Source organism: Cryptomeria japonica, chromosome 11, assembly GCF_030272615.1.
Source record: "Cryptomeria japonica chromosome 11, Sugi_1.0, whole genome shotgun sequence".
NCBI lineage: Eukaryota > Viridiplantae > Streptophyta > Pinopsida > Cupressales > Cupressaceae > Cryptomeria > Cryptomeria japonica.
The window spans coordinates 328,500,718-328,528,140 of NC_081415.1; the positions used below are offsets into that span (position 1 = coordinate 328,500,718).

The 27,423-nt window shown below is 42.0% G+C and overlaps 1 protein-coding gene across 2 annotated transcripts in view; it reads left to right on the forward strand.

Annotated features, from left to right (window-relative positions):
* The first annotated feature begins 1,159 nt into the window (after window positions 1-1,159).
* The window catches only part of LOC131065062 (protein-ribulosamine 3-kinase, chloroplastic), a 206,644-nt gene continuing 180,380 nt past the window's right edge, over window positions 1,160-27,423 (forward strand). The window contains exon 1 of one of the 2 annotated variants that reach the window (XM_057999462.2): window positions 1,160-1,354. In XM_057999462.2, the coding sequence (XP_057855445.1) occupies window positions 1,240-1,354 (115 nt within the window). In that variant the 5' untranslated portion in view covers window positions 1,160-1,239. The remainder of the gene's footprint in view (window positions 1,355-27,423) is intronic. The other variant, XM_057999461.2, reaches the window with a different exon arrangement.

A 27,423-nucleotide genomic window follows, 5' to 3' on the forward strand; every position in this document is an offset into this window, starting at 1 on the left:
TGACTAAGAGAATAAGACAAAACTTCAACAAAGAAGGTAGTGTAGCTCAAAGAAGGCATTATAAGAGCGATAAATTTAAATACCCATGAATTTTGAAGCTAATGAAGAGATACCAATTTTTTTTCCAACCTTTCCACCATGCAACATAAGCCTTTCCTTCTATTATTTCAAGTGAAGGAGCCTTCTTTAGGGATAAGATCTAAGGGATTGTTCTTAACTAGAAACTCCTTCAAATCTATTTTTTTTATTGAGTGGCCCTATAAAGACCACTTCCTTTATCCGTAAGACCTATTATGACATTGAAATAATCTCCAAGAAGAACATTTCAATTATAAAGAAAACAAAGATTCCATGATAACTCATCCCAAACCCTTCATTTTCTTATGGAAATGCTAGGGTAGTAAACATTGAAAAGAAATCCAAGGATATTGTATTTGTAAGGGTTGAAGTAGCAAAAAATCCAATTAGAAGACTTGGGCACTAAATATATTTGTACTCATACTAGCTTCCATAAGATGCATTAGCCCTCAAAAGCACCTTCTACTAAGGCAACTAAGGCCTACCAAAATCTTTAAGAGGTTTCTAGAAGCATGGGAAACTTTCTTTAGAGAATTTAGATTCTTGTAGGAGAACAAAGTCTATTTCAATACCATCAAGTTGGATTTTCTTTTGGTTAAGGGCATTGAGATATTTCAACTATTGGCTCTTTAGAGGATCTTGCTTCCTCCATCCTTTACTATTTGAATATTCAAGAAAGCCAACTAAAGTTTTTATGATTCTTTTTTTATGGCGTGTTTGTACTCAAGATACCACACAATGCATCAAGAGAGCCTTCCCTCTTAGGTCTTCTCAAATATTGATCCATCTTATTCTATTCTTATGTAGGTTCAAAGTAAAAAAAAATACCCTTATTAAAAAATTACATTTTACAAACCCTACAAACACCTCAAACATCATTAAATATTATGATTGATACAGATTCATAAAAATACATTATACAAATCCTTTCATAAATATTATTTAAAAAAAAATTATCTTTTACTTATCTTATTATTATTCTAAACTTCATTAAAAAGGCAGCTCCACACTAATTTTCATCACGACACCAAATAATAATAATAATAATAATCTTAAAATTTTTCGCGAATAAATGCTAACCAGGAAGGGGTGAAAGCAAATGAGATAAAATGGAGCTTTGGAAATCCAACATTTGGAAGGACCAAGAAGAAGCTGCTCGTGATGGCAGTGGCACTTGTTGGGCACCCCTGCTTCACACAACTTCATCGTTTACACCACCGCTATAGGCCTACTTGCACTCAATCTGTTTGTCGCCGAGGAGTCGTAGTTGGAATGAGTAAGTCTTTTCATTTAATTTCTAATCTAATGTAAATGCTAATTCTGGTTTAATGCAACAGGTCTTTTCTCTTCTTAACCTCACAATTACACTTATTTAGTACAACACTCCATCTTGACTATACTCAGAATTTGGTCTCTTTAATTCTGCTATTAACTTTTGTTTCCCGTCATTTAAGAGTAATTTCACTTTGTATTTGATTTTTGTATTGTTTAGTACTAATTTCAATGCTGGGTTTGACCATATGCTGCAATTTCCCTCTGGCATTGTTCTTGTTCCTTCCTCGACACATGAGAGAAATTTGTTATCTAGAACTATCGACATTGATATAATAGGAAAGGTGATATGAAGTCTGCCCCCCCGATCCACTGGCTTGCTAGGACTTCCTTCGGGTGATTATCTGACCATTGAAAAATAACCAATACAATCCTTTACATATTTAGGTAATTTTCTTTACATTTGCTTTCTGCCATTTTAGCTTCTTGTTATAATGCATAGTCGGGTTCAATTTTACCCCATCTGCCAAAGCTTCCCTCAAGTCACTTTTATATTGAAGTTCAACTTTGAAGACATGCATGCATCTCATTTCCTAGAGATTGTAATGCCTCCATCTAAAAATAAAAATTACAAAAACAATAAAATAAAATAATTAAATGTAGCCCCTTAAATCCAAAAGGGAAGTACCTGCAATTTAATTAAAGTGATTAAGTTATAAGGAACTAGAAATGAATTAAAGTTTAATTTAATCAAAAGTCAAGGGGGCATCATGAAGTGTTATGTTTATGAGGAAGAGAAGGTATATAAGAGAAATCAGAAGGGAGAAGGAAGCATCATTGAATACATTTTATATATCTAATTATTACTCCTTGTGGAGTGTGGATTGTGGTTCAACAATGTGAGGATGAAACCTTTCAAGATTTGAAATTAAAGAATGAAATCCCCTAATTTCCATTGGTAGAGATAGTGGATGAAAACCCCTGATTCAAACAAATTTGGAGACAATTCAAAGACATTTTAGTGAAGATAGATCACTGCAGAGTTGGGATAAATAACAGCAAATATGAAAGATAAGTTCCCTCTTTTTTGAATATATTCTAAATATTATATATTGTTCAAAATAAACTGTTAAAACTGCAGTTTCTAAAGTTGATATCATATTTATGATCAATTGTGCTGCTATAATTGTTTGTTAGATTTTATAATTTAAAGAAAAATAAGGAAAATTTAAAGGGAATATTACAAATGGTATCAGAGCTAGAACTTGCCACCTTGTGAGTCTTTCTTGATTTGCAATTTAGTAATAGAGCCGATAGATATTATTAATGAGAACTTAGAAAAACTAAACATCAATTTTTTTAAAGATGAAAGATAGAAACTCCCATGGAACTTGATGTAGTAGAAACATGACAGGACTCACCTACGACTAAAAATAGCAAACTTTTGCATTTGTCATTTTTATGAATGACAAAATTTTTTTTCTGTATTTTTTTTAGTTTGCTATTTTTAGTCGTAGGTGAGTCATGTCATGTTTATCCTTTTGCATGGTTTCATCTTCCATTCTTTATATAAGAAGATGAACCTTTTTGTAATCAGTATCCTATTATTTAATGGAATACTAAAATATTGTGTTCTATAAATTTTTACAATATGGTATCTGAGCAAGGGGTCAGAAGAATTTTACTAGGAACAACCATTTTGCTGCAACTCATAAAATTCATGACATATTTTTTGAATGAAACTGCAAGCACCAATGTCTGTATAAATCATGAGGGTTTCTAAAGTGTCATACCATTTTTTTATGAGAATTGATGAGCAAGTCTGGAGTCAGATAACAACGTCATTTTTATTGAAAATCATGTATGATTTTTTGATAGAAAAAATCATGGATTTTTTATGAGTTGAATCGTGTCATTTACTAGGAAATTTGCGACCTTTATTTGTTATTATTTTTTAAGATTAGATATAAACAGTAAGCAGATGTAGAACAGCGAACACAATATTTTATCCTGGGAAAACCCTTTTACTCAAGGGAGAAAATCCCAACAAAACTTTTCTAATGATGATCCAAATACAAACAATACAAAAGCAGCACTCAAGAATTATGCCAGATAGTCAGAGTACAGTAATTTAACCCATTAGCGAACTTCTGAGGATAATAGCGAATCTTTGTGTAGAATAGTGAATCTCCTTCTTGGTTTTCCAGTGAATATGAATGAAAAATTTACAAATGAGAAGAGTCTCTCTTCTATTTATACAAACCAGGAGTGACTTAGGTGCTATTTCCACTTAAGCCGACTCGGCAATAATAACAAATTTTTTCTTCATTAGGCTGACATAACTTGTGGATTCTTTTGGGTTAATACCTCTCAAAGCTATCCAAAAACATCAACACTCCCTCTTAGTTAGGGAGGTATTATCAGCAAGGACTTCTCCATTCATAAAAAAATCTTCCTTGAGTCCTACTCAAGGGTATCGTGTCTCGCCATGGATTCTTTCAACATGGCGTCCACAATGGCTACACCCAATTTGTGGGAAACACAACTCAGTCTTAGAGATGTGTATTGTACAAGGGCTTTCACCTCATATTTCTTCGTCTCAGAGAAATATACAGTACAAGGGCTTTCACCTCATATTTCTCAGTCTCAGAGAAATATATACTACAAGTGCTTTCACCTCATATTTCTTTGTCTCAGAGAAATATACACTATGACATATTAGTTCATTGATCTGTTCATTCCCCTGACATAGGGAGAATGTCTTAATGATGTTGTGACTCCTTAGTGAGGGAGACATTCTCTACCACCCCAAGCCTGTCTCAAAAGTACACAAACTTCACCTTGGAAAGAGGCTTGGTGAAGATATCAGCCTTTTGATCATCAGTACGAATGTACTGGAGCTGGATTGCTTTCCTCAACACCATGTCTTTGATGTAATGGACTTAATCTCCACATGCTTTGACCTATCATGAAATACAAGATTCACTAAGAGCTTTACACAACTCTGGTTATCACAGTGAATCACGGTCAGTTCTAATATCTGACCAAACAATCCTACAAGGACCTTTCAAAGCCATACTGCTTCACGGGCTGCTACACATGCTGCAATATACTCAGCCTCTGCTGTGCTCAGTGCCACAGAGGTCTTCTTCCTGCTACACCAGGAAATCACGACAAACCCCAAACTGAAGCAACACTCGGAGGTGCTCTTCCTATCATTCACACTTCCTACCTGTTGTGACGTTTTCACACATCGCCCCATTGCAAATGGGGACCCTTGCTTTTTTGCTTTTTAGGGTTTGTTCTTTAGGTTTTTTAGGGTTTTGTTAGTTGGCCTTTGCATTTTGAGTGCTGTCGGGGAGATCAATAGGGTAGCAAGTCCGGCTTGAGTGAGGTCCTGATCCTGAAATTTGGCTAAGTCTGGAATGTCCTGATTTTGAAATTTGACTAAGTCTGGAAACTGAAAAACCTCAAAAAACTAGATTTTGCAATATAACTCCTGGAGGTCTGAAACCACTCTCAAACATCTTGAAAGTATATATGGAATATAACTTAAAGTATAAGTGACATTTTCTTATACTTAAATGTTATATTCCATAAAAATTATCCTGATAGAGAGTTCGAAAAGTCAAATTTCGCTCCTGTCCTTCACTGAGGATCCAGAGCGAATTTTGCTCCTGTCCCTCTCAGGAGGACCAAGGCGAAGCGCTCCTGTCCCTCACCAAGGGTCCAGAGCGATAATACTTATTTGAGCCATTCTTGACCTTGTTTAGACGAATTGAGACATCAAAGGCATGGTGAAGGACGAAATGAGCATGATAGAGCATCCAGACTTGATCAAAAACAATGAAGTGATGAAGTTTTTGCCTAGAAGGTCAAATTCGCTCCTGTCCCTCGCTGAGGGACTAGAGCGATTTTATTCATATGCACATTTTTAGACTTTGCTTGGACATTAACTTTTATTCATAGCATGAAGCAGGATGATATCTTCCTTAGCAAAGACATTTCGTGGTGAAAAGTGAAGCATTTGGGCCTGGAGAGCAAAATTCGCTCCTGTCCCTCACCGAAGGACCGGAGCTTGAAATTCAAAATTGCCTTGTCCTTGAAAGATTTGAACGATTTCGCGAATTGAGAAGATCGAAGGAGATACATTTTATCAGTTGAATATAACTTGAAAGCGCAATCATAAGGAAAATTGACCCTAGAAGCAAAATCGCTCCTGTCCCTCTGCCAGGGACCAGGGCGAATTTAAGTGATAGCTCCCGTCCCTCTCTCAGGGACCAGAGCGATTTTCCTTATAAGACAAGTTTTGGCGAAGTGAAATGAGTTTTTTAAGTTTGAGGCAAGCAAAGACAATGAATTGAACCTGTTGAAGACAAATTGAAGATTACGAAACATCAACAAGGGACCCAGATGCCCAAGTTCGCTCCTGTCCCTCAGTCAGGGACCAGAGCGATCTTTGCCTTAGACGAATTTCTTGCCAAGTTTGAATGATTTCCAAGCCAAAGGTGAATAAAACGGAGCATTACAAGACCATTGAAGATAATTTTTGAGGTTAGCAAAGTGAGATGAAGCCTACAAGCACAAATTCGCTCCTGTCCCTCAGCCAGGGACTAGGGCGATATCTTGGTTATCTTACTTTCATCCCAAGTTCAAGACACTCCAGGACGAAGTACAAGGTGGCGAGGACGTTTTAAGGTATCTTGATGAAGAACAAAGTTACAAGGACCGCCAAAATGAAGGATTTGCACTTAAATACCTAGGTTCGCTCCTGTCCCTCAGGCAGGGACCAGAGCGAAATTCTTCATAAGGTAAAATTCAGGCAAAAGCAAGCAAGTTTTAAGTTTGAAGGCAAGAAAGGAGGGTGAAACTAGACCGTTGAAGATAAATTTGGAAGTTGGCAAAGTGTAGTTGAGCTTGAAAGTACAAATTCGCTCCTGTCCCTCAGGCAGGGACCAGAGCAAAATCTTCATGAAAGCTTAGATTTTGAATGTTGATCACGTTTCAAGTGTCCAAAGCGGACCAAGGGACTTCATTTTACACGATGAAAGCAATAGCAGCTTGAGAGATAGCAAATGTTGGCCAGAGCACAAATTTCGCTCCTGTCCCTCACCAAGGGACCAGGGCGATATCCACCTTAGAGGGCATTCATCCACCAAATCAAGACGATCAAGCTCAAGTTTTTTGGCAAACATGCCAGTCTCAACGTGAGGATGGAGGGTTTGAACATAAAAGGCAAGAGAATCAAGACTAAACATCAAATTCGCTCCTCTCCCTTAGTCAGGGACCAGAGCGATAGGTTTGTGTCCTTACCTCTTCCAAATTTGGCGCTAAAACATTCTTTAGATTTTATTAAATGCTAGGAAAAAATCGATAAATTTGAAATCCAATTAAAGTTAGCATTTAACATTAGCGCATGGGTCTTTATTAATTAATTTTTGCCTTTTAAAAATCGAGTTTATTTAAAATTATAGGCATTAAATTAATTAATTATAAATAGAATGGGGCGCTTGATTTAAAATTTGTTTCATTTTACAAAGGTCGGCCTTTAAGTTTATTTTAAATTTGCCTTATTCACCAAAGTCGGCCTAGGGTCAATATGAAGGTGAGTGCCTATAAAGGAGGAGTAGTTTATTTCATTTTCACATCATCATTTATCATCTCTCATATGCGACTTGGAGAAGGCAAAAGAGGTGCGAATTTCATACAAAGGAAGGGCGAAATTATCATTCAAGAGGAGGTGCGAGTCTTATCAATAGGAAGGCACAAGCATTATCAAAGGAGTTCGAGTTTCAAGTTAGGCGAACTTGCCAAGGACATTGAAGAACACATCAAAGACTCCAAGGGTGGCGAATTGATAAAGAGGACGTTCCTTATCCTTGAAGATCACGTTGAAGGCTTCCAACATTAATTTTGCCTAGGCAATCCTTGTTTTGCATTCTAGAGTTAGCTCTCAAGTGAGGTATGGCGATATTGATTTATTGTTTTGATTTTGAACGTTGATCGTCATAGCTTGAATTTTGAATTTTGAATTTTGAATTCCCCTAGCTCAATCGTTTTTTAGGAAATGATAACTCAAAGACTTATCATGAAGTTTCCTAAAATTAATCTAATCTATGTTATGCATTGCAATATCTAGTTACTAATTATGAAATGTTTTGTAGGCATCGAATGGAGATCTCATCAAGGAAAATCAAGCCGGATCAAGGACGGTCTTCGCCGGGACGATCGAGCCAGGACAGGGGCGACCTCTTTCAATCCAGCGTTCCAAGGCGAGGTACATCATCATCCTACACATCAAGGACACAAGGAGTTAGAACAAGAGTTAATTAAAGATAGCCTCTCAACGACATCAAATTGAATATCTAGCAAGCTACAAGTGTCAGATGAGGTGGCATCCCAGTCATCACTCCTCCAGTCAGTGTGGTCCACCTCAGCATGTCCAGATTCAATGTACCTAACTCATGGAAGGTGGCACAAACTCCGATGTACCTACCCCGGCTATCCATTGGTCGATTTTTCCAAAGAGGACATGTGTCCAAGCAATGCAATTTTATCATTGGTTGAGCATTAAATGTTATGTAATGGTTGTAACAAACCCTAATTAGGGTTTTCATTGTAAAATCTTGGCCATTGATCTTGAATTGATCAAAGCCATCAAATTGTATTGAGGGCACTATATAAGCCCTGACATTTCATTTTGTAAAGGCTAATTAGCAATAGTTAGAGATAGTATGTAAATAGTTGAAGCAGTTAGAAGATAGAGAGTAGTTAGAAATTGATAGAATAGTAATTAGAGTAGAATAGGAGGACAACGCAAGAAATTGTTGCCATTGATTGTAAACAAACTCCATTTTCATTGAAGTAATGGTGAAGTGTGTCGTTTCTTGCAATTTGCATGGTTTCTTGTTGAGTCTTCAATCCTAGATGGTAGATGATTAGATGAATGGAGGAAATGCGATTGATTAATGGTGGAATTTGTATATCCATACTACTAGCAGTTTGTTGATTGCAGACTTGCCTTGTGTAGTCAACTGGAATCATTCAGCTTAAGCTCAATTTCAATTTGTCGCTTCTTCATTGATATGCATCAACTTGATGGTGTCTATGCCTGCGGTGATGATTTGAACATCATAAAGCTTCCCTTAGAAGATCGCACTAGCCTTGTGGAGATGGTCCATTGATGTCAAAACAAGACCTAGTTAGAGTTTCATCAAAAATCAAATCATTGCTCCTACATTCTTAGTATTAGGATTAGATCTTCTCTTCGCCCTCATCCTTTTTCCATTTTTTCAAATCTAAGTTAGTAAGAGCCTGTCTTCCAGCAAAGCAGATCGGAAGTTCAATCATCAGATGTAAGTCCCCTTGTGATTCCAGCAAATCACATCATACCACAAAAAGCTTATCCACACGTAGAGACCCTACATACAAGAACCTTGGAGTCATCCTGATTGATCCTTTCTCGCGATATCTTCAGCAATTAGAGGCTTTATTCAAGAGAGGATAAGGTACCCTTGGGTATTTTATTCTGTGTTTGATTTTGTACAAAATACACGTCAACACTACCCAGTCAGAATCAGAATAACCCTGTAATCTTAGGTCCCCACTGGAGACATACCTCAAGCCATATCCCATAGTACCATGCAAGTATCTTAGTACATGCTTTGCTGCAGCCAAATGTATCTGTCTCGGCTCACACATGAATTGTCTGAGAGCACTTATTGCAAAACAGATATCTGGTCTAGTATTGACTAGATACATCAATGACCCGATCAATTTTCTATACATGGTGGGATCTACCAAATCTGACTCGGAAGCTGAGTCACTCAACTTCTTCAGATTTGTCTCCATTGGTGTAGCCATGGACTTAAAGTCCATCATCTCAAATCTTCTCAGTATATCTACAGTGTACTTCCCTTGACTCAGGAAGATCTCATCAGGTCTCTGCCATACTTCCAATCCCAGGAAGTAATGCATATGGCCAAGGTCCTTCTCAAATTTGGAGGCTAACTCCCTCTTACATTGGACACTGAGCTTCTTTGCTCCAGTAAGAAATAAATCATCAAAATAAAGAACCAGGATCAAGGCCTCATGATCAACAATTTTGAAATAAAGGTTGGAATCTGCATCACGCTTGGTGAAACCCAAACTCATTAAGTATCTATCAATCCTTTTGTACCATGCACAAGGTGCTTGTTTAAGTCCGTACAGGGCCTTCTTCAATCTGCACACATGGGACTCCTTCCCATGAATCACAAATCCATCTGGCTGCTCAATATACACTTCTTCCTCAATCACACCATTGAGGAATGCAGTCTTTACATCCATTTGATGTAACTTCCAACCCATTGTGGAGGCAATAGCAATAATCGACCTGATGGAAGTGTATCGAGCAACTGGAGCAAATGTCTCCTCATAATCTATTCCCTCCTTTTGAGAGAATCCTCTAGCCACAAATCTTGCCTTGTGTTTCTCAATGCTGCCAGCAGCTGCATGTTTGATTTTGTAGATCCATTTGGAAGTCACTACTGACTTCCGTTTAAGTCTCGGAACAACATCCCATACATCATTTTTAATGATGGATTGATACTCTTCCGTCATCGCATCTCTCCATACTTGCTGGCTAGATGCCTCCTCATAAATGGACGGTTTAGAATCAATGATGTGGCTCATTAATGCCACATAACTTGGGAACTTCTGAGGTCTCTTGCTTTCCTTGAAAGTGCCTTGGGGAGTTTCATATCTTTCTGCCTCTTGGATGGTCTTTCGAGCCCACATGGGCCTCTTCCGACCTACGACAATATCTATAGGCCCATCAGTTGGTTCTATAGGATCGATTGGATCTATTGGGTTAATAGTCTAGCTGGCTCGTCAAACTCCTTCTGAATGGCTGGAGTATAATCAGGGGATGAATCCATATCCTTTGGAGCCTCCTGCTCCTCATTGTCCATCTCCATGTGAGATCCTTTAGATCTCCTGAAGGTTACCTCCTCTTCAAAGGAGACATCCCGGCTAATTTCAATCTGCTTCTGTCCTGGGATATATATTCTGTAGGCCTTTGAAGATTCACTGTAGCCACAAATGTACCCTTCCTGCCTGAAGGGTCCAATTTTGATCTCTTCTCCTTGGGTACATGAATGTGCACAAGACAACCAAATATCCTCAAGTGACTAACCTCAGGCTTCACACCTGTGAGGCCTCCTCTGGAGTCATGTTCCCCAATATCCAATTAGGACTTCTATTTTGAACATATACTGCAGTCCTGGAGGTTTCTACCCATAGGAAATTCTGCAAACTCTGATCATGAATCATAGCCTTAGTTGCCTCTACTATAGATCTGTTCTTTCTCACGGCAACTCCATTTTGCTGAGGGTTGTATGGAACACAAAACTCCCTCTTGATCCCTGCCTCAATGCAAAAAATATAGAATCCTCTAGAAGTGTATTCCCCTCCATTATCTGATCTCAAAACCTTAATCATCTTCCTGGACAAATTCTCAACTTGTCCCCCGAATTCTCGGAATCTATCAAGGACTTCCTCAGACTCCTTGGATTTTAAGAAGTAAATCCAAGTCTTTCGAGAATAATCATCGATGAAAGTCACATAGTACCAAAATCCGCTTAGTGATGCCACAAACATTGGTCCACATAAATTTGAATGGATAAGATCTACGATCCCCTTGGATCTACTGCCACTGCTTTGGAAGGAAACCTTGGTGTTTTTTACCGAGTGCGCATCCTCTGTAGATGCCATCATGCTCTATACTGAGCTTTGGAAGACCAGTAACCATCTTCCCCAAAGTGGGAAGAGCTCTATAATGTAAACGAGCAAAGTCTCTTATGCCATAGTTCACTCAAACTGATAGAGTCATGTACTAATACTTGAATTGGTTGTATTGTCAATCTATATAGGTTTTTCTGACAAATACCAATCACATGTGCTGAATTTATGCTGGAGTTCTTGGGCCATGCAAGAACCTTTCCTTCAGAGAAGGCAACCTTGTAGCCTTTGTCCTTCAAGGCTTAAATGGAAACAAGGTTCCTTTTGATCCTTGGGACAAACAATACATCACTCAATTGTAGAGGGATACCAGAGTCTAGCTGGAAGGAGGTGACCCCAGCTCCCTTCACAGCATATCTAGCATCATCTCCAATTGACCTGCAATTTAGACTCTTTCTCTACCAAGTCTGTAAGATGCTCTATGTAGCCTATAATTTGACGTGAAGCACCACTATCTATCAACCAAGTGTCACTGTTAGTTGGTACATTACTTGAAAGAGCGGAGATGAATAGGAATTCTTCTGAATCGTCTTTTGAGTGTCTTGCCTTTTTCGGAGGTGTCTCTTCATTAATGTTAGCAGTTAAGACATGCTTTTTTAACTTAAATTTGCAGTCTTGGGCATAGTGGCCAAACTTGTCACACTTGTAGCACCGAATATTAGAAAGATCCTTCTTTCACGATTCTGGAAAAGAATTTGTTTTTCTGTCTTTATTTCTCTTGAAGGTGCTTCTTTTTCCTCTTCTTCCTTTTCCCTTTTCCCTTTTCTCTAGTAGCATGTGCAGTAAGAACCTCGCCCATTTCCTTTTGCTGCCAGTCTAGCTTCCTCCTGAATACAATCAGTTCACAGACGATCAAACTTGGGCAAGTCAGATCTCCCACTGATGCTCTGAATGAATGGTTCCCTAGACTGAGGAAGACCATTGAGAGGCAACATAGAAAGATCTCTATCTGCAATTGTATCCCCAATAATGCTCAACCGATCTCTCAGATCAGAGATATTTGTAAAGAATGAAGTAACTGACTCTCCTTTAGTCATTTTTATATGATGGAGCTGTTGTCTAAGAGCGAGGGCTCTGCTGATATTGTTTATCTCATATAGTCCTTTTAGTGCATCAAACATTTCTTTAGCTGTCTTCATCCTGGAGATGATTGGTGCTAGGTGATCCTTTACGGAGTCTATCATGATCTTTCTAGCCTTTGTACCATTTTTCTTCCACTGGATTTTCTCTAAGTCTTTTGTTGGCTCAGATACATCAATTTTTGCAAATTCTAGAAGATCATTCTCTTCTAGAACAATAAGTACTCTAGACTTCCAAGAGTTGAAGTTGGAAGTCCCATCAAACCTATCTTCTACTTTGACACCGGTCACCATCTTCTTTTCTGATAAATTGTCCTAAAGAATTGTCTTCCACTTAATCTGAAATTATGCTTAGTCAAATCTAATCAGTTTTCTTGAACCCGCTCTAATGCCATGTTATTATTTTTTAAGATTAGATATAAACAGTAAGTAGATTTAGAACAGTGAACACAATGTTTTATCATGGGAAAATCCTTTTACTCAAGGGAGAAAAACCCAACAGAACTTTTCTAATGATGATCCAAGTACAAACAGTGCAAAAGCAACACTCAAGAATTATGCCTAGATAGGCAGAGTGCAGTAATTTAACCCAGTAGCGAACTTCTGAAGATAATAGCGAATCTTTGTGCAGAATAGTGAATCTCCTTCTTGGTTTTCCAGTGAATATGAATGAAAAATTTACAAATGAGAAGAGTCTCTCTTCTATTTATACAAACCAGGAGTGAGTTAGGCGCTATTTCCACTTAAGCTGACTTAGCAATAATAACTTAAATTTTTTCTTCATTAGGTCGACTTAACTTGTGGATTCTCTTGGGTTAATACCTCTCGAAGCTATCCAAAAACATCAACATTATTTTAATCATGAGCAAATTTTAATAAAGAAAAACTACGTAGATTTTTTTTGTTTTTGATTAAGGGTCAAATAGGTTTTGAGGGGACCTGAAATCTGTTACAATAGGTTTTGAAGGGACCTGAGACCCATGGATTTTTCATGGATTCGATACCCAAAGAAGAACGTTGCAACAAGATAAAACAGGGACAACCAACAGCCCAACCATAGCCTAACAACAAAGATTAAACATTGAAGAACCAACTGTAAGAGAACAAGGTTTAATTGTCCACTTGCCAAAAAAAAAAGAGCAAACAAAAAATACAAAAAAAAAATTGCAACCTATAAAAACAAAAAAAAAATGTCCCTTTCAGTGGAGCTTGTTGTGTTGTCCTAGATGCCCTTCTGGACATATGCAGAACTGGTGATTCAGTTACTAATAGAACCATGACCCTATTTTTAGTTTTTGGGGCTTTGTTCTCATTTGCCTTTAGAGATGGTTGTGGACTTTCGAAGGAGCGAGATTTGCTGGTTGTTGCCTCGATGCAGGCCTTTCTTGGGCTTTAGTGCTTTATCTTTCAGCTTGGGATTCTGCATACTTGGTTTCCTCTACCTAGGTTTTGGACTTCTGGTTTGGTTTGGAGGAGACCTAGATGCCCTTTTGGGGTTTCTATGTGGGGGCCCCTTTGGTTGCTTCTTTGGCTTTGGAAGTTTCTTTGGAAGGAGGCTGCTGTGTCTATTGTTTTTACCTTTATGGCCTCATCTTGATTGTTGTGTGGTTGTAGTAAAGATGCTACTGGAATGGATGTTGATGAGTTCTCTATGTTGATCCCTTCCTTTCCTTTTGGGCCTGCCCTTGCAGGTGGTTTTTGTTTCTGGTTAAGGGTCTTGCCCTCCTTTTTTGTGGCAGGCTCGGTGTATTCAAGTTTGGCCTCTATGCTTCAATTTCAGCTTCTTTGGTTTTCTTTAGTCTCTCCTATTGAGGTGGATCTATCTACTATTGAGGTGGAGATGGATGTGGCTGGAGATGATCTATCTTCTATTGAGGTGGAGATGGATGCTATTGGAGATGGTTGGAGGTGTTGTTGGGGGGTTGATGGTGCCCTATTTCTTGATTGTAAGGGAGCTGTTGTTGTCCTTTCTTTAGACTTCTTTCCTTTCTCTCTCACTGAGGTGGAGATTTTGAAGGGCGAAGTGAACTTAGTGCTGCTCATTCTCAAGGTTAAGGTTATGGGAGCATTGCTAAAACCCATTGTTAAGGTTGAGGGAGCCTGGAAAAACCCTATGCTCATGTTTGTTTGAGTGTTCTTGTGTATGGCTTAAACCTTCTTCTCTTACAGTTGGTTCTTCAATGTTTAATCTTTGTTGTTAGGCTGTGGTTGGGCTGCTAGTTGTCTATGTTGTATTTTGTTGCAGCGTTCTTCTTTGGCTTTTAGATCCGTGAAAAATCCATGGGTTTCAGTTCCCTTCAAAACTTGTTGTAAGGTGTTTCGGGTCCCCTCAAAACCTGTTTGACCCTTAATCAAAAACAAAAAAATCTACATGTTTTTTCTTTATTAAAATTTGCTCATGATTAAAATAAAGGTCGCAATTTTCTAGTAAATGACATGATTCAACTCATAAAAAATCCACGATTTTTTCAATAAAAAATCAGACATGATTTTCAATAAAAATGATATGGTTATCTGACTCCAGACTTGGTCATCGATTCTCATAAAAAAATGGCATGACACTTTAGAAACCCTCATGATTTATACAGACCTTGGTGCTTGCAATTTCATGCAAAAAATATGTCGTGAATTTTATGAGTTGCAGCAAAATGGTTGTTCTTGGTAAAATTCTTGTGACCTCTTGCTCTAATACCGTATTGTAAAAATTAATAAAACACAATATTTTAGTATTCTATTAAATAATAGGATACTGATTACAAAAAGGTTCATCTTCTTATATAAAGAATGGAAGATGAAACCGTGCAAAAGGATAAACATGACATGCTTAACCTATGACTAAAAATAGCAAACTAAAAAAATAGAAAAAACCACTTGTCACTAAGGTGACTTTATTATTGCAAGCCTTATCTTCTAATAATTATTTAATAATATTCTAATACACCTTTCCTCAAGCTCCTTTTCCTTGTGGGCCTAACACTCTTATTTCTCATGCGGGACTACCTCTTGATTTCTTGATTTCATCTTTTCCTTGTGGGACTATTGCTTTACTTATCTAGTTCTCTTTGCACCTCTTGCTCTTTCTCCTCCCATGCTCTGCCATCCCTCGGGAATATTGCTCCTACTCTCCACCATCTTCTTCTTGCAATATGATTGCTCTTCCCCTCTATGCTTTTAGCTCCTTCCTACTTCTTTGCATTCCTCAAACTTTTCTCTTGTGTCACCTACAAGCCTATCCCATTGCTTTCAATTGTACTAGGGATACGACACCAACATGCCTATTGATGTTAAAATGTCACTTGGGGAGATTCAAATTTATTGATTTGCTTTCTGATTTCATTTTTCAAACTCTTTTTGATAGATATAGCATTATAAAAAATATAGTACCAAATACAAATATACCATATTTGGGCCTTTGGGACCCCACATTGTTTTTAGTATTATTTAAAAAAATCAAATTATTCTTTTTTTAAAGCAATAGCCAATTCTTTTTGTTGTTGGGGATGTTGCACCCTTCTCATTGAATCCTATATATGAAGAATAGGTGATTAAGTTCGCTACACTCCACTTGGAGGGAGTAGCACACAAGTGGTGGTATGATCACCAATGACATAACTCCATTTCCATATTGGAAAGATTTAGTGAAAGAATGCTATAAAGTTTGGATAGGAAATATTTGGAGATTCACTTCAGGGAGTTGGCTCAATTTAAGCAATATGGAAGAATGGACAGCTATGTAGCAAAATTTCAATGACTATTATTTATGGTTTTGATGTGTCAAAGAGAAGACTCTTTGTTCTATTTATGGAAGGATTAACTATACATTTCAAAGGTTGGTAAAAGCCTTCAATCGTCTCTTTGGAGGAAGCTGATAAGAGAGCTCTAACCTTGGAAAACTTATTACCCAAGGATAAATTTAACTCAAAGACACCACCTTTGGATCAGCCAAAGAAAACTTTCTAGAAAGAGGAATCTCATGCATAGATTTCAAAAAACATACCACTAAGGAAAGAGGAGGATACCAAAAACAAGCTTAAGAGGATGAAATTGTGTTTTCTTGCAAGGAGCCTTGGGAAATTGGTCACAAGTGTCTTGGCAAGGGCAAAACACACTTTATGGAAGTAGTTTTTGACGAGGAGGACAAACTATAAGACCTTTCTAGAAAGCTTAGGTCTATTTTTGCTATTTTTGTTGATTGGAAGATCACTATTATGAAAAAATATGTTTTTTTTTTTTGCTATTGATCTGATTGATGGTAATGAAGGGAAAGATAGATTTGTAATAGTAGATGGTTTAATGTTTTTAAAAAGCCAATGTCTTCCTAGTTCTTGAATCTTGAATGAAGGAGAGAATATTAATGTCTTTTCATGATTTATTGTTAGCAAGTCATCCAAGATTCTACAAGGCCTATTGAGTGTTGTCGGGAATAATCATTATGTTATGTTGTCATCGGTAATTGTGGGTTACGACAGTCAGTTAGTCTTCCCGAAGGGCAGTTGGACGCGATGGTTGGTTGCACCCCTTTGGGTATTATATATTGCATACCTTTCCTTCGAAGTAGGATCATGATAGTCATATCTGGGTGTGAGGTTATAAGCACTTGATGTACATGGACTGTTGAATTAATACAGGGACTGGTTCTTTAATATATTCTCATTATGTTCTGTGCATTTCCTTCTTGCATTTAATCGTTTACCTATATGTGGCAAACATCTGGCACCTTTGCCTAGACATACTCGGGAAAGGAAGGAGCGGATGGCGTATGGACGCGATGGGCCTACCCGTTGGAGAGATTAACCCAGAGGCCGACAACACACAAACGGAGCTCTACGACGGAGAAGACACTGCAACGAGGGAATTTTCAATCTTGCTTTAGGCGGCTATTGAGACCTACCTCCGAAGAGAGGCCACAGAGGTTGAAGTCCCAACAAGTGCCGTGTGGACCACACTGGAAGTTAGCCTCGCAGCGAATCGGCTGATGAACCACCTCCCCTGGTTGCTTGCACAGGCATCACTGGCATAGCGAACCCGCCTGGAGGAGATTGCCTGTGAGGAGCGACGCCAACAGGTCCTCCGACAGTACGAAGAAAACAATTGTCGTTGGGAAGCGGAGCGTGATGGCAAGAGGCGAAGGGGAAATTGAACCCTGAACCTCCAGGAGGAATAAAGAACATTCTATACTATAATAATGGTGTCGTACTATTGACATAAATTGTATCTAACGGGATGAATTAATAAAGAAGTGTTCTATTTTTTATGTGTTGCTATTTATGAAGATGTACGGGAATTAATGCCCAACTTATTAAATAAGGATAGAAATAAGAAGGCACAAAGTGAGGAGTGGGAGGCCGCACAGAGAGCCTTGATTATGGAACAAGTAGAACGTAGACGGAGGCTGAGGCAACTTGCCGAAGGACGACCTGTCGAAGGGTTGCCCGAAGGGAACCAAGGAGGTGTCACGGAGGGTGCAGGAGTAGAAGCCAAAGGAGATTTCTACGTGTCGCTAGAACATCGTAGGGTGAGAAGCCACGAAGAATTTTTGGAGGAAACAAGGTTACGAAGAAATCTAGTTGAAGAGACCCGGGATCAGTTTAGGAATTTATCCCTTACACCGTGCATGAAGGACCACTGAAGGGAGCGAACAGAGGACGAGGGTGACAACGGAGGAGAGGGTAGCCGTACAACCGTAGGTGTAGAGGAGGCACAGGCACATGGAAGACATGACCCCCTCTTGGGACCCATCACACCAAGCTAGCGGGTACAAAACACCGTACCCCCAGTCACTCAAACAGGAAACACCACCGGTGCAGGAGGGAGTGGCGTGGGTGCAGGACAAAAACAGCCACCTCTGGGGACACAACCCCCATCAATGGCCAATAGGCAGAAGCTGCCGAAGTTCACCGGCGACGGGAAGGAGGATCCCGTAAGGCACTGCAGAACCTGCGAAACCATATGGACGGCCAATGGTGTCACGGACCAAGACGAATGGACGAGGCAATTTCCAGCGACATTACGGGGAGTTGCCATCGACTGGTACTCGGATATTGATAAAACTGCAGTGGCCACATGGGACACGTTGCGGAAAGCCTTCGAGAAGGAGTTCCGCCTACTTCGGGATGATAATGAAATAGTGGCAGAGATATATAGTACGAAACAAGGACAAAAGGAATCAGTTCGTGCCTACGGAAGGCACCTAAAGGAGCTAATTGGGAAAATGGAGAGTCAGTTGGCTGATGGACTCAAGAAAAAATGGTTCGTAGAAGGTCTAAACCTAGTTTGAAGAAGAAAATGAAGATAGTCCCTCCTTCGTCATACGATGATGCATACAATAGGGCTATGGACTTAGAAAGTGAATACAAAACGTCGAAGAAAAAGGGGAAGTCCTCCGAGGAAAATGACTCTTCCTCTGATGAGAGTGGTAACGAGGAGTCAGAAAAGAAAGTGACGGCCCTGCAGAGGGACATGGAGCGTATGATGAGGGAATTTAAAGCAATGAAAGGCTCTACTAGCCGGACCGAAGGAGACGTGTGGTGCATGGACTGCAAGGAGGAAGGACATGCGAAGGGTACATGCCCGAAGAAGGCCTTTTGCGAAATTTGCCAAGTATTGGGACACTCCATCAAGGAGTGCCCATACAATATGAAGACCCGAAATACGCAAGTGCTGTTCACTAAGTAGGCCATAACATCCGCACCAGCGGGTACGACCCAACAAACCAACACAATGGCATCATCTGGAGGTTACCGGGACAATAGACGCGGCGGCGGAAGGAATAACAACAACAATAACAATACCTGAAGCCGTATCCAGTATGACGCCAAGGGCCGATTAATGATCCAATGTAGGGCCTGCAATCAGTGGGGGCACTTCGCCCGCGATTCCACGAAGGAAGCCACCCCTCAGCACCTCTGCCGATGGTGTGGGCCAGGCGACCATGAGGATGCAAAATGCCTGAAGCTAGGAGTAAACCTTTTGAACATCGAACCCACGAAGGCAGAAGTGTTGGCAATCACAAGGGCACAGGCCAAAAAGACTACATACCCAGATCCTCGCATGGAGATCGAGAGAGTGTGGGAAGCAAGGGTCGAGATCACAAAGGAAATGGCCACACAAGGACAAAACAACCACGAGGCCACAAGCCCGTCACGGACGAGGGGAGAAGAGAGAATCCTACGACAAATATTGCAAATAGAGGTACCTGTGAAGATTCAAGACCTCCTTGAAACCATGCCGCAGTTGAAAACGGCCATCTTAAACTCCGTACCCACACAAGCCAAAACGAGGGAAGTCGTAAGCCCCACGGTCGACCCTATGTTGTTAGTAGTCAACAGCGGACGCCACCCGACGGTGGTAGAAATGGGCATTCTGGGGACTACCTTGACGGACGCCATTGTGGACAGAGGGTCAAGAGTAAATGTGCTCCCAGAAGAGACATGGAAAAAACTGGGAAAGCCTACGTTGTGGCCCCCCACGTTCAACCTGCTAGGGGCAGATCAACACGGGATTAAACCCCTCGGTACCCTCATGGGCCAGCGGGTGATGATTGGCACGCAGCCATTCGTGCTAGATTTTGTAGTGATTCCACTGAAGCAGAAAGTGTACAACGCCATTCTCGGACGTGGGTGGCTCATTGCAGCAAAGGCGAACCACAACTGGAAGCGGAATATGCTTTCTTTGGAAAGCGCGGGGAGGAAGTACATGATCGATCTCCGTACGCAGATGGTGAGCGAGGAGTTGGCATCCTCCTCCGAGTCGGAATCTGAGGGAGACCAGTTGGGTGAGGATGGAGACAGACGCCATATGGAGTCCAGTGACGGAGGGGTGTTAGAATTGGAAGTATGCTCGGGGGATGACGGGGACTCCATGAATGGCCTCTTCCACTGGCAAATGGAGGATTATGAATTGTTTACACCCTCGTACAATGGATTGAGTATCGAGGAAGAACTAGATATATTTCCTCTAGAATACGAGGAGTACAAGGAAGGGGAGGCCTCTGTGAATGACACTCCCGCACACTAGTTCCCGAAGGGTGAACCTATTAAATATCAGGAAGCCAATTTGAAGGAGACAAATCTTGGGGAGACGAGTGACCCCAAGATCATCCTTGCCGGAGATGACTGGAATCCAGTGCTGAAGGCCGCAGGCTTCAAAATTTTCCTCAAATACAAGGATGTTTTTGCATGGACGTACAAGGACCTGAAGGGCGTGCCCCAGAGCTATGTGTACACCGCATAACATTGGTATTGGGAGCCCAACCGGTAAGGAAGCGACCTTATCGAATGAACAAAAATTATGCTGCATGGGTGAATGACGAAATTGAGCAGATGTTGGAAGCAGGCATAATCTTCAAAGTACAGACAAGCGAATGGGTGTCTCCCATTGTGATTTCCCTCAAGAAAGAGGCCAATCAGATCCGGATCTGTGTAGACTTCTGATGTCTGAACGCTGTCACTATTAAAGACTCATTTCCTGTACCCTTCACCGACAGCATCCTCGAGGAAGTGGCTGGACATGAAATCTACTCCTTCATGGATGGGTTCTCTGGGTACAACCAGATATCCATCGCTGAGGAAGATAAGTTGAAAATGACCTTCGTGGTGGACGGTGTGTATGCATACAACCGAATGCCCTTCGGCCTATGTAATGCATTGGCGACCTTTCAATGCATCATCTTGCACATCTTCGACAAGATGTCCGTAGGGAACTTCAAAGCTTTCTTGGACGGGTCTATTTATAGCGGGCAGGACATCCACCTAAAGGCCCTCGGGGAGTGCCTGGAGAGATGTCGAAGGGCACGACTGGCCCTTAATCCGAAGAAATATAGATTCATGGTACCACAGGGAAGATTGCTTGGACACATTGTGTGCAAAGAAGGATTGAAAACGGACCCTGACAAGATTCGGGTCATAGTAGAAATGGAAGCTCCTATAGACGTCACTGGGGTGAAGTCTTTCCTTGGTCATGTAGGGTACTACAGGAGTTTCATCAAGAACTTCGCTGAGGTGTCCCACCCGTTGGATAGTTTGACACGGAAAGGGGAGCCATACATCTGGACAAAGCCACAGAGCGACGCATTTGAAGAGCTGAAAACGAGATTGATGGGAGCACCCATACTCGCATACCCCAACTGGGATAAGGAATTCCACGTTCACGTGGATGCTTCAAATTATGCCATCGGGGCTACATTAGCCTAAGTAGGGGGACACGGGTTGGACCATCCGATTTATTTTGTGAGCAGGTTGCTCTCCAAGGCTGAAAAGAACTACAGTACCATGGAACGCGAAGCCATCGGCATGGTCTATGCCGTACAGAAATTGCGACATTACGTACTCGCTACACCATTCACATTTTATGTAGACCACCAGGCACTAATGTACTTGGTAAACAAGCCTATTATTCAAGGAAGGATAAGCTGTTGGCTATTGCTACTACAGGAGTTCACGTTTACAATTGTGGTAAGACCAGGACAAAGCCATGTCATAGCCGATCAGCTGTCTCAGATTAAGTCGAGGGAACCTCCGGAGGGAGTAAATGATGACTTCCCGGATGCGCACTTGTTCCAAATAGCTGTACTCCCTTTGTGGTACAAGAATATTGGAGAGTACCTGTCGACGTCCCGATTCCCAGAGGACATGCCTTCGGGGGAACAGAGGAAGCTAGTATTAAGGAGCAAGACCTTTTCACTGATCAATGGCTTACTCTACAGAATGGGACCGAACCAGGTACTAAGGCCTTGTCATGGAGGAGGAAGTCCCCTTTGTATTGAGGGAGGCACACGAAGAACCCGCAGGCGGACATATGGGCCCAGACACTACGGCACGCAAAGTGTTGCTGGCAGGGTTGTGGTGGCCAACCGTACACAATGACGCCAGGGAGTGGGTCGTGGGGTGCGACACTTGCCAACGGGTGGGTAAACCTTTGAAGTGGGACTTCATGCCCCTCAACCCTTCGCACGCACAGGAACTCTTCGAACGATGGGGACTTGACTTTGTAGGGCCTCTTAAGGCTAGCCGTACACGACGGTGCTGTTACGTTGTGGCCGCGACAAAATACTTGACTAAGTGGGTGGAGGCGAGGGCTCTCCCAGATAACTCTGCAGTAAGTACGGCTAAATTTATCTATGAACAAATTATTATGCGATATGGCATACCTATTCAGTTGACAAGTGACCGAGGGGGTCACTTTGTGAATTGTCATACGGCTGTTGACCACCAAGTTTAAGATTTTCCACTCATTATCGAGCCCGTACTACCCACGCGCCGATGGCTAGGCTGAGGCCACTAATAAAATATTGGTGTTGATAATCTACAAGTCCTGCGGGGTAGAAAAGGAAGACTGGGACGAGAAGTTACCCTCCGTATTATGGGCCTATAGAACGACTTACAAGGTGACCATCGGTCAAACTCCATTTCAATTGATGTATGGTCAGGAAGCAGTGGTGCCTGTGGAATTCATGGTGCCGAGTTTGTGAATAGGAATTGAAAATAGACTCGGAGACATGGAAAGCCTGCGGGAGAGGCTTTACAACTTGAACAAGTTGGACGAGCGTCGAATGGTGGCGCAGTGGGCCACGGAGGTCACACAAGCCAGAAGAAAAGTATGGCATGACAAACATCTAAAACGGGCAAGATTCACCCCGGGACAACTGGTTTTGAAATACAATGGGAAAAACGAGATCAAACCAGGGAAGTTTAAGGTGAGATGGCTAGGACCCTTCTGAATTCGCGAAGTCGGAGCCATCCGGCTGACAACGTTGGATGGAAAACAAGTGCCCCAGGCTGTGAACGACTCCAAATTGAAACCGTACCACGAGCGACAGCCGCACCTGCAAGTCCTAAGTGGAAAAAATAATTGAAAATTGAAAAAAAAAAAATTTTTTTTTTTTGGAAAAATATATGAAGAATTTAAAAAAATCGAAAAAATCGAAAAAAAAAAAGAGGCCATGATGGGAACCCTGTTCGGTGGGACAACCCACAGTGGGAACCCCGTGCGGTGGAAACCACCGCACAAACCACCGCCACAACAACCCATGACCACGACGACATAAATAAGACGCAGCCCCGCACTAAGCCACGCACACGCACCCACGACCATAGGGTTAAGAGCATAAATAAGACACAGCCCGCGCTAAGCCACAAACACGCAGCCATCGGCCTTCGGCCTGAAGAAAAAGGCGACAGTCCCGGGGTGTAATGTCCCCTTTTCTAGGTGACATGAGATGAGTAGGGGTTGACTTACCATTCGAGTTCCCGTAGGTCAATGACATGGTTAGGGGACTCATTCTGAGGGTCATGGAGCTTTGCAGGGGCTCTGTGAGCCGTTTTGGACCTTCAGACGACAATTCCTACATTTTAGGGAGGTCTCCTATTTTTTAGGGAGAACTAGCAGTTGACTGAATGACCACCTCGGGGACCAAGGAGTAGAGCAAGATCCTTTTGAGCAGTTACAGGTGTTTGGAGAGAGGTTCCTACTTTTTAGGGCGATTCCCTACTTTTTAGGAGGTTGTGGTAGTTTCCATATTTGAGGTTCCACGGGACCATACCATGGTTTCAATTTCAGGAAGATTGGGTGTGTTTCCTAGTTTCTAGGAGCATCCCTAGATTTTAGGGATGGGACTGCCAGTTGGCCCATCTTGTCCGACATCAGTCACAGACAGGTGACAAAGTTAGATTCATGTTTGGTTGGTTATTTTGGGCTATTATTGGATCTATTGAAATATTTTAATATATTTAAATATTTCCTAAGTTAGCGATTAAATAAATTAAAATAAGGCTATGTATATAGCCATTTCGGAGTAATAAGGGGTTTTTGGCTTCATCTGGTTTGATATGCCTATGTGTTATAGCTCATTGGAAAGGTCTTGAACTTTGCTACATGATTCTCACCTCCAGGAGTCTTTTTGCATGCTTGAAGCTATTTATTCGCAATAAAGTGATATTTTTCTAAAGTTTGACGCCATAATTGGGAAAGTGTCACTTTAATTATAAAGCGCAAGCTTTATTATTCTTTAGGGTTCGACTTGCAAAGGGAAAGGAGTTATAAGGAGATGAAAAACCTAATTGATAGCATCTTTGATCATTTTGAAACTTGCGAATTTGGGAATTGCTCTGGAAGAGTGATTTTGGTCTGGGACACAAACCCCAGGTTTGAGCTTGTTGGGACGTAGCCTCAGCAGGAGTTGACAGTGGATTTATCCAGGATTGCACAGAGATTGTCAGAGGTAGAAGACGCATCTTCTTGTCCTGAAGATTCAGCGTGCATATTGGGGGTTTCAACAGGGCGGCTGGTCTATTTCAGCTGGCACGTGATTTGCAGCAACTTCCACGCCTCCTTTGCAACCACGCCTTGTTTATATGTTGGCTTGAAGGGTTGTATTTGGTCTTCCTTGTTCGTTGCCAGTAATATTCCTCCATCTGGCATCAATCCAAATTGAGAACAACTCCAAATAAATGTATGGATTCCTGCTGAATACAAAACTAGGTTATTTGCCTGGTATGATTTGCAGTATTTTCAGATTGCTTAAGTGTTCTTACATATGAACATTGTTTACTGTTTTATTTCACAGTTGTTGCTATTTATCAATTACTTTACTTATAACATCAAAACCCAAAGAGAAACAATCCCTTTCTGCAACTTTTGTCTATTCTATAAGATCACTGGAAAATTACAAAATATAGTATGTTTAATTAAGAATTTACAGCAACAACAGCAAAAGGATCCATTTGGGATCTTTCACGGGGAAGAAGGGATTCCTGGCATATCCGCCGCGGAAGAAAGGGGCCGTTGCAGTCACGTGGGTACGCAACCATTGCCGCAGGGAAGGGGAAGTGGTGTAACGGTTTTATAGTTAGCCATATCTTAGCTAGCACATTGAGGAGAGGCAAAATACGGGGAATGCATTCAGTCGGCAAACGCCATTGGCGAGCAAAGTTGCAGACAAACATGGACAAGACCGCGAGGGTTTTACAATCCGGAGTCCGAGTTACAGGAGGCACGGATACAAGCACCAACGCCAGCAAACAGAAACATAGGCCAAAGATAGCCACAGCCACAGCCACGGGAAAGGTCACCGCCAACACTATTGTGTTCGAGGGTGTGAATGGAGCCGAGTGCCACAAGTGGTGGCAGTAGACTGCTGCAGATCACGAGGTGAAAAATAATTTACAGCGAGTAGGAGTTCATTGGGCTATCCAGATGCTTGTTTTTCCCATAAAGAAATTCGAGGTACTCTGCGAATGATGGTCGACGTATTTGACGCCACCTCCAGAACGAGCATGTTTGACTACAGCAACCATAGGCTAAGGGTTTCCTTCATAGCTGTCGATTTTACAAGGGTATTTGGCATACTAGGTCGCAATGGGAAGAAAGTGGAGTTAAAAGCTAAGAAAATGACTAAGGACATGAAGGAACACCATGTGAAGATGGTTTCCCGCAACCTTACACCGGTTGAACTTGCCTTTGTGACCAACACCACAAAAAATAGGGGAATGAAAAAGTCATTTGTAGCCGAAGGGCCTTGGCGCTGCATCATGGATGTTGTGAAGAGCCGACTTACTGGGTCCAGCTGTGTATTGGATATCGCCCTACCTTAGATTATTTTGATGAATGGACTTATGATTGGGATGCAGTACGACTGGGCTACAGTACTTGCTGATAAGATTTATGAGTTCATGACTCTACATCACCGCACCTTCTACATGCCGCACTATGCTATTGGGTTGTTCCTGGAGGCCATGCGTTCCTAGCTGCTGGAGGACGAAGTCGACATCAAACCGGTAGGTAGTTTGGCATTAGGTGAGCCACCCATCTTCTATTGGCGACATATGGATGTAGAGTTGACACCTACGGCAGGGCAGAAGAGGCGAAGGCAGGATGTGTCCAAGTCTGACGACTTTGACAGTGGGCGGGAAGAGACCTCGCAAGCGAGTGATTCAAACGGAGATAGTGGGGCAAGCTTAGTCGAGGCCGTACCAGCATCCACACCCCCATCCCAAGTCTTGTTCGCCACACCCATGCTGACCGCCTTAGCGCATTTGAGTCCGCCTACGGGTGGCATTGCGTCCATCCCAGCCTTCGGGGAGTCGAGGTCGCCGGTAGTAATGAGGCTTCCATCAGGGACCGAGGAAGGGAGGACAGAGATAGTTCCATCAGAAGAGGTGGGTGAATCTGTGCCCACAAGGAAAGTGCAGGGGCACGATCAGACAACGACAGCAGCAACACCAGGCGGGGGGATACTACACCCCCTCGAGGAGGACAGTTGGTTGAGTAGGGAGTTTGAGATGACACCCATGTCGCCTAGGCCGGTTACTACCATTTCTCCCTCACGGGCTACCCCCGTGCGTGGTGATCCTCGGGAGGACTTAGATATCCTCGGGAGGACTTAGATGCAGAGGTTGTGGACTTAGATAGCGAAGGTTCTCCCAGGGATGTGACACACTCGACAAAGGTACAGGGCAGGGAGTTGGCACTGGAGTAGATGGCGGAGGTCCATGTGGACAGCCAGCGAGGCAGGGTAGAGAGCCACATGGAGAACAGGCAGCCATGCTGGATAGACGTGGAGGCTTACCTCCAAGATTTGGTGGGCCGAGGGCAAACTTACTTTCAGGAGCTGGTACAGACTTATCTGCAGGAGGAGGTCCGCCGAGGGCGGGAGGTTATTGCCTCTCTTCAGTCGGAGGGCCTTGACAACACCGTTCAGGAGTTGGAGCGGCTGCTCAGGTTTATGCGGGAGGGTTGTCCGTAGGCATTTGCTGCCTATTTTGAGAGAGGTGGATGGCTCGAGACTGAGACAACAGAGATGTTGGCCGCATGGGCAGTGAGCACGCGAGTAGTGGAGAGTAGAGTGGAGTCTCTTGAGAGGCAGATTGAGCAGACCTTCAGGGAAGGGTATTACACTCTTCGTCAAACAGAGTCCGTTTCTGCAGGACATTTGACTGCGAGGGTGGCCGCGGAGAGAGCTCGGGAGGAGTTGGCCACCCAGGTTGAGGCCGTGCAAAGAGACTTGGATCGTCAAGAGGCGGCGTGGGAAGTCGAGAGGGCTCAGTTCGCTGCCGAGAAGGCACAGTTAGCTGCAGAATTGGAGGACGCAAGGGCAGAGTAGGCGACCCTGAGCACTAGTCTGGTACAGACGCAAGAGACGGTGGATGCCAAGGAGAGAAAGCTCCTGGAGGCTGCTCGGATGGTTACGTCTGCAATTGAGCATAGAAAGGTTGCTGAG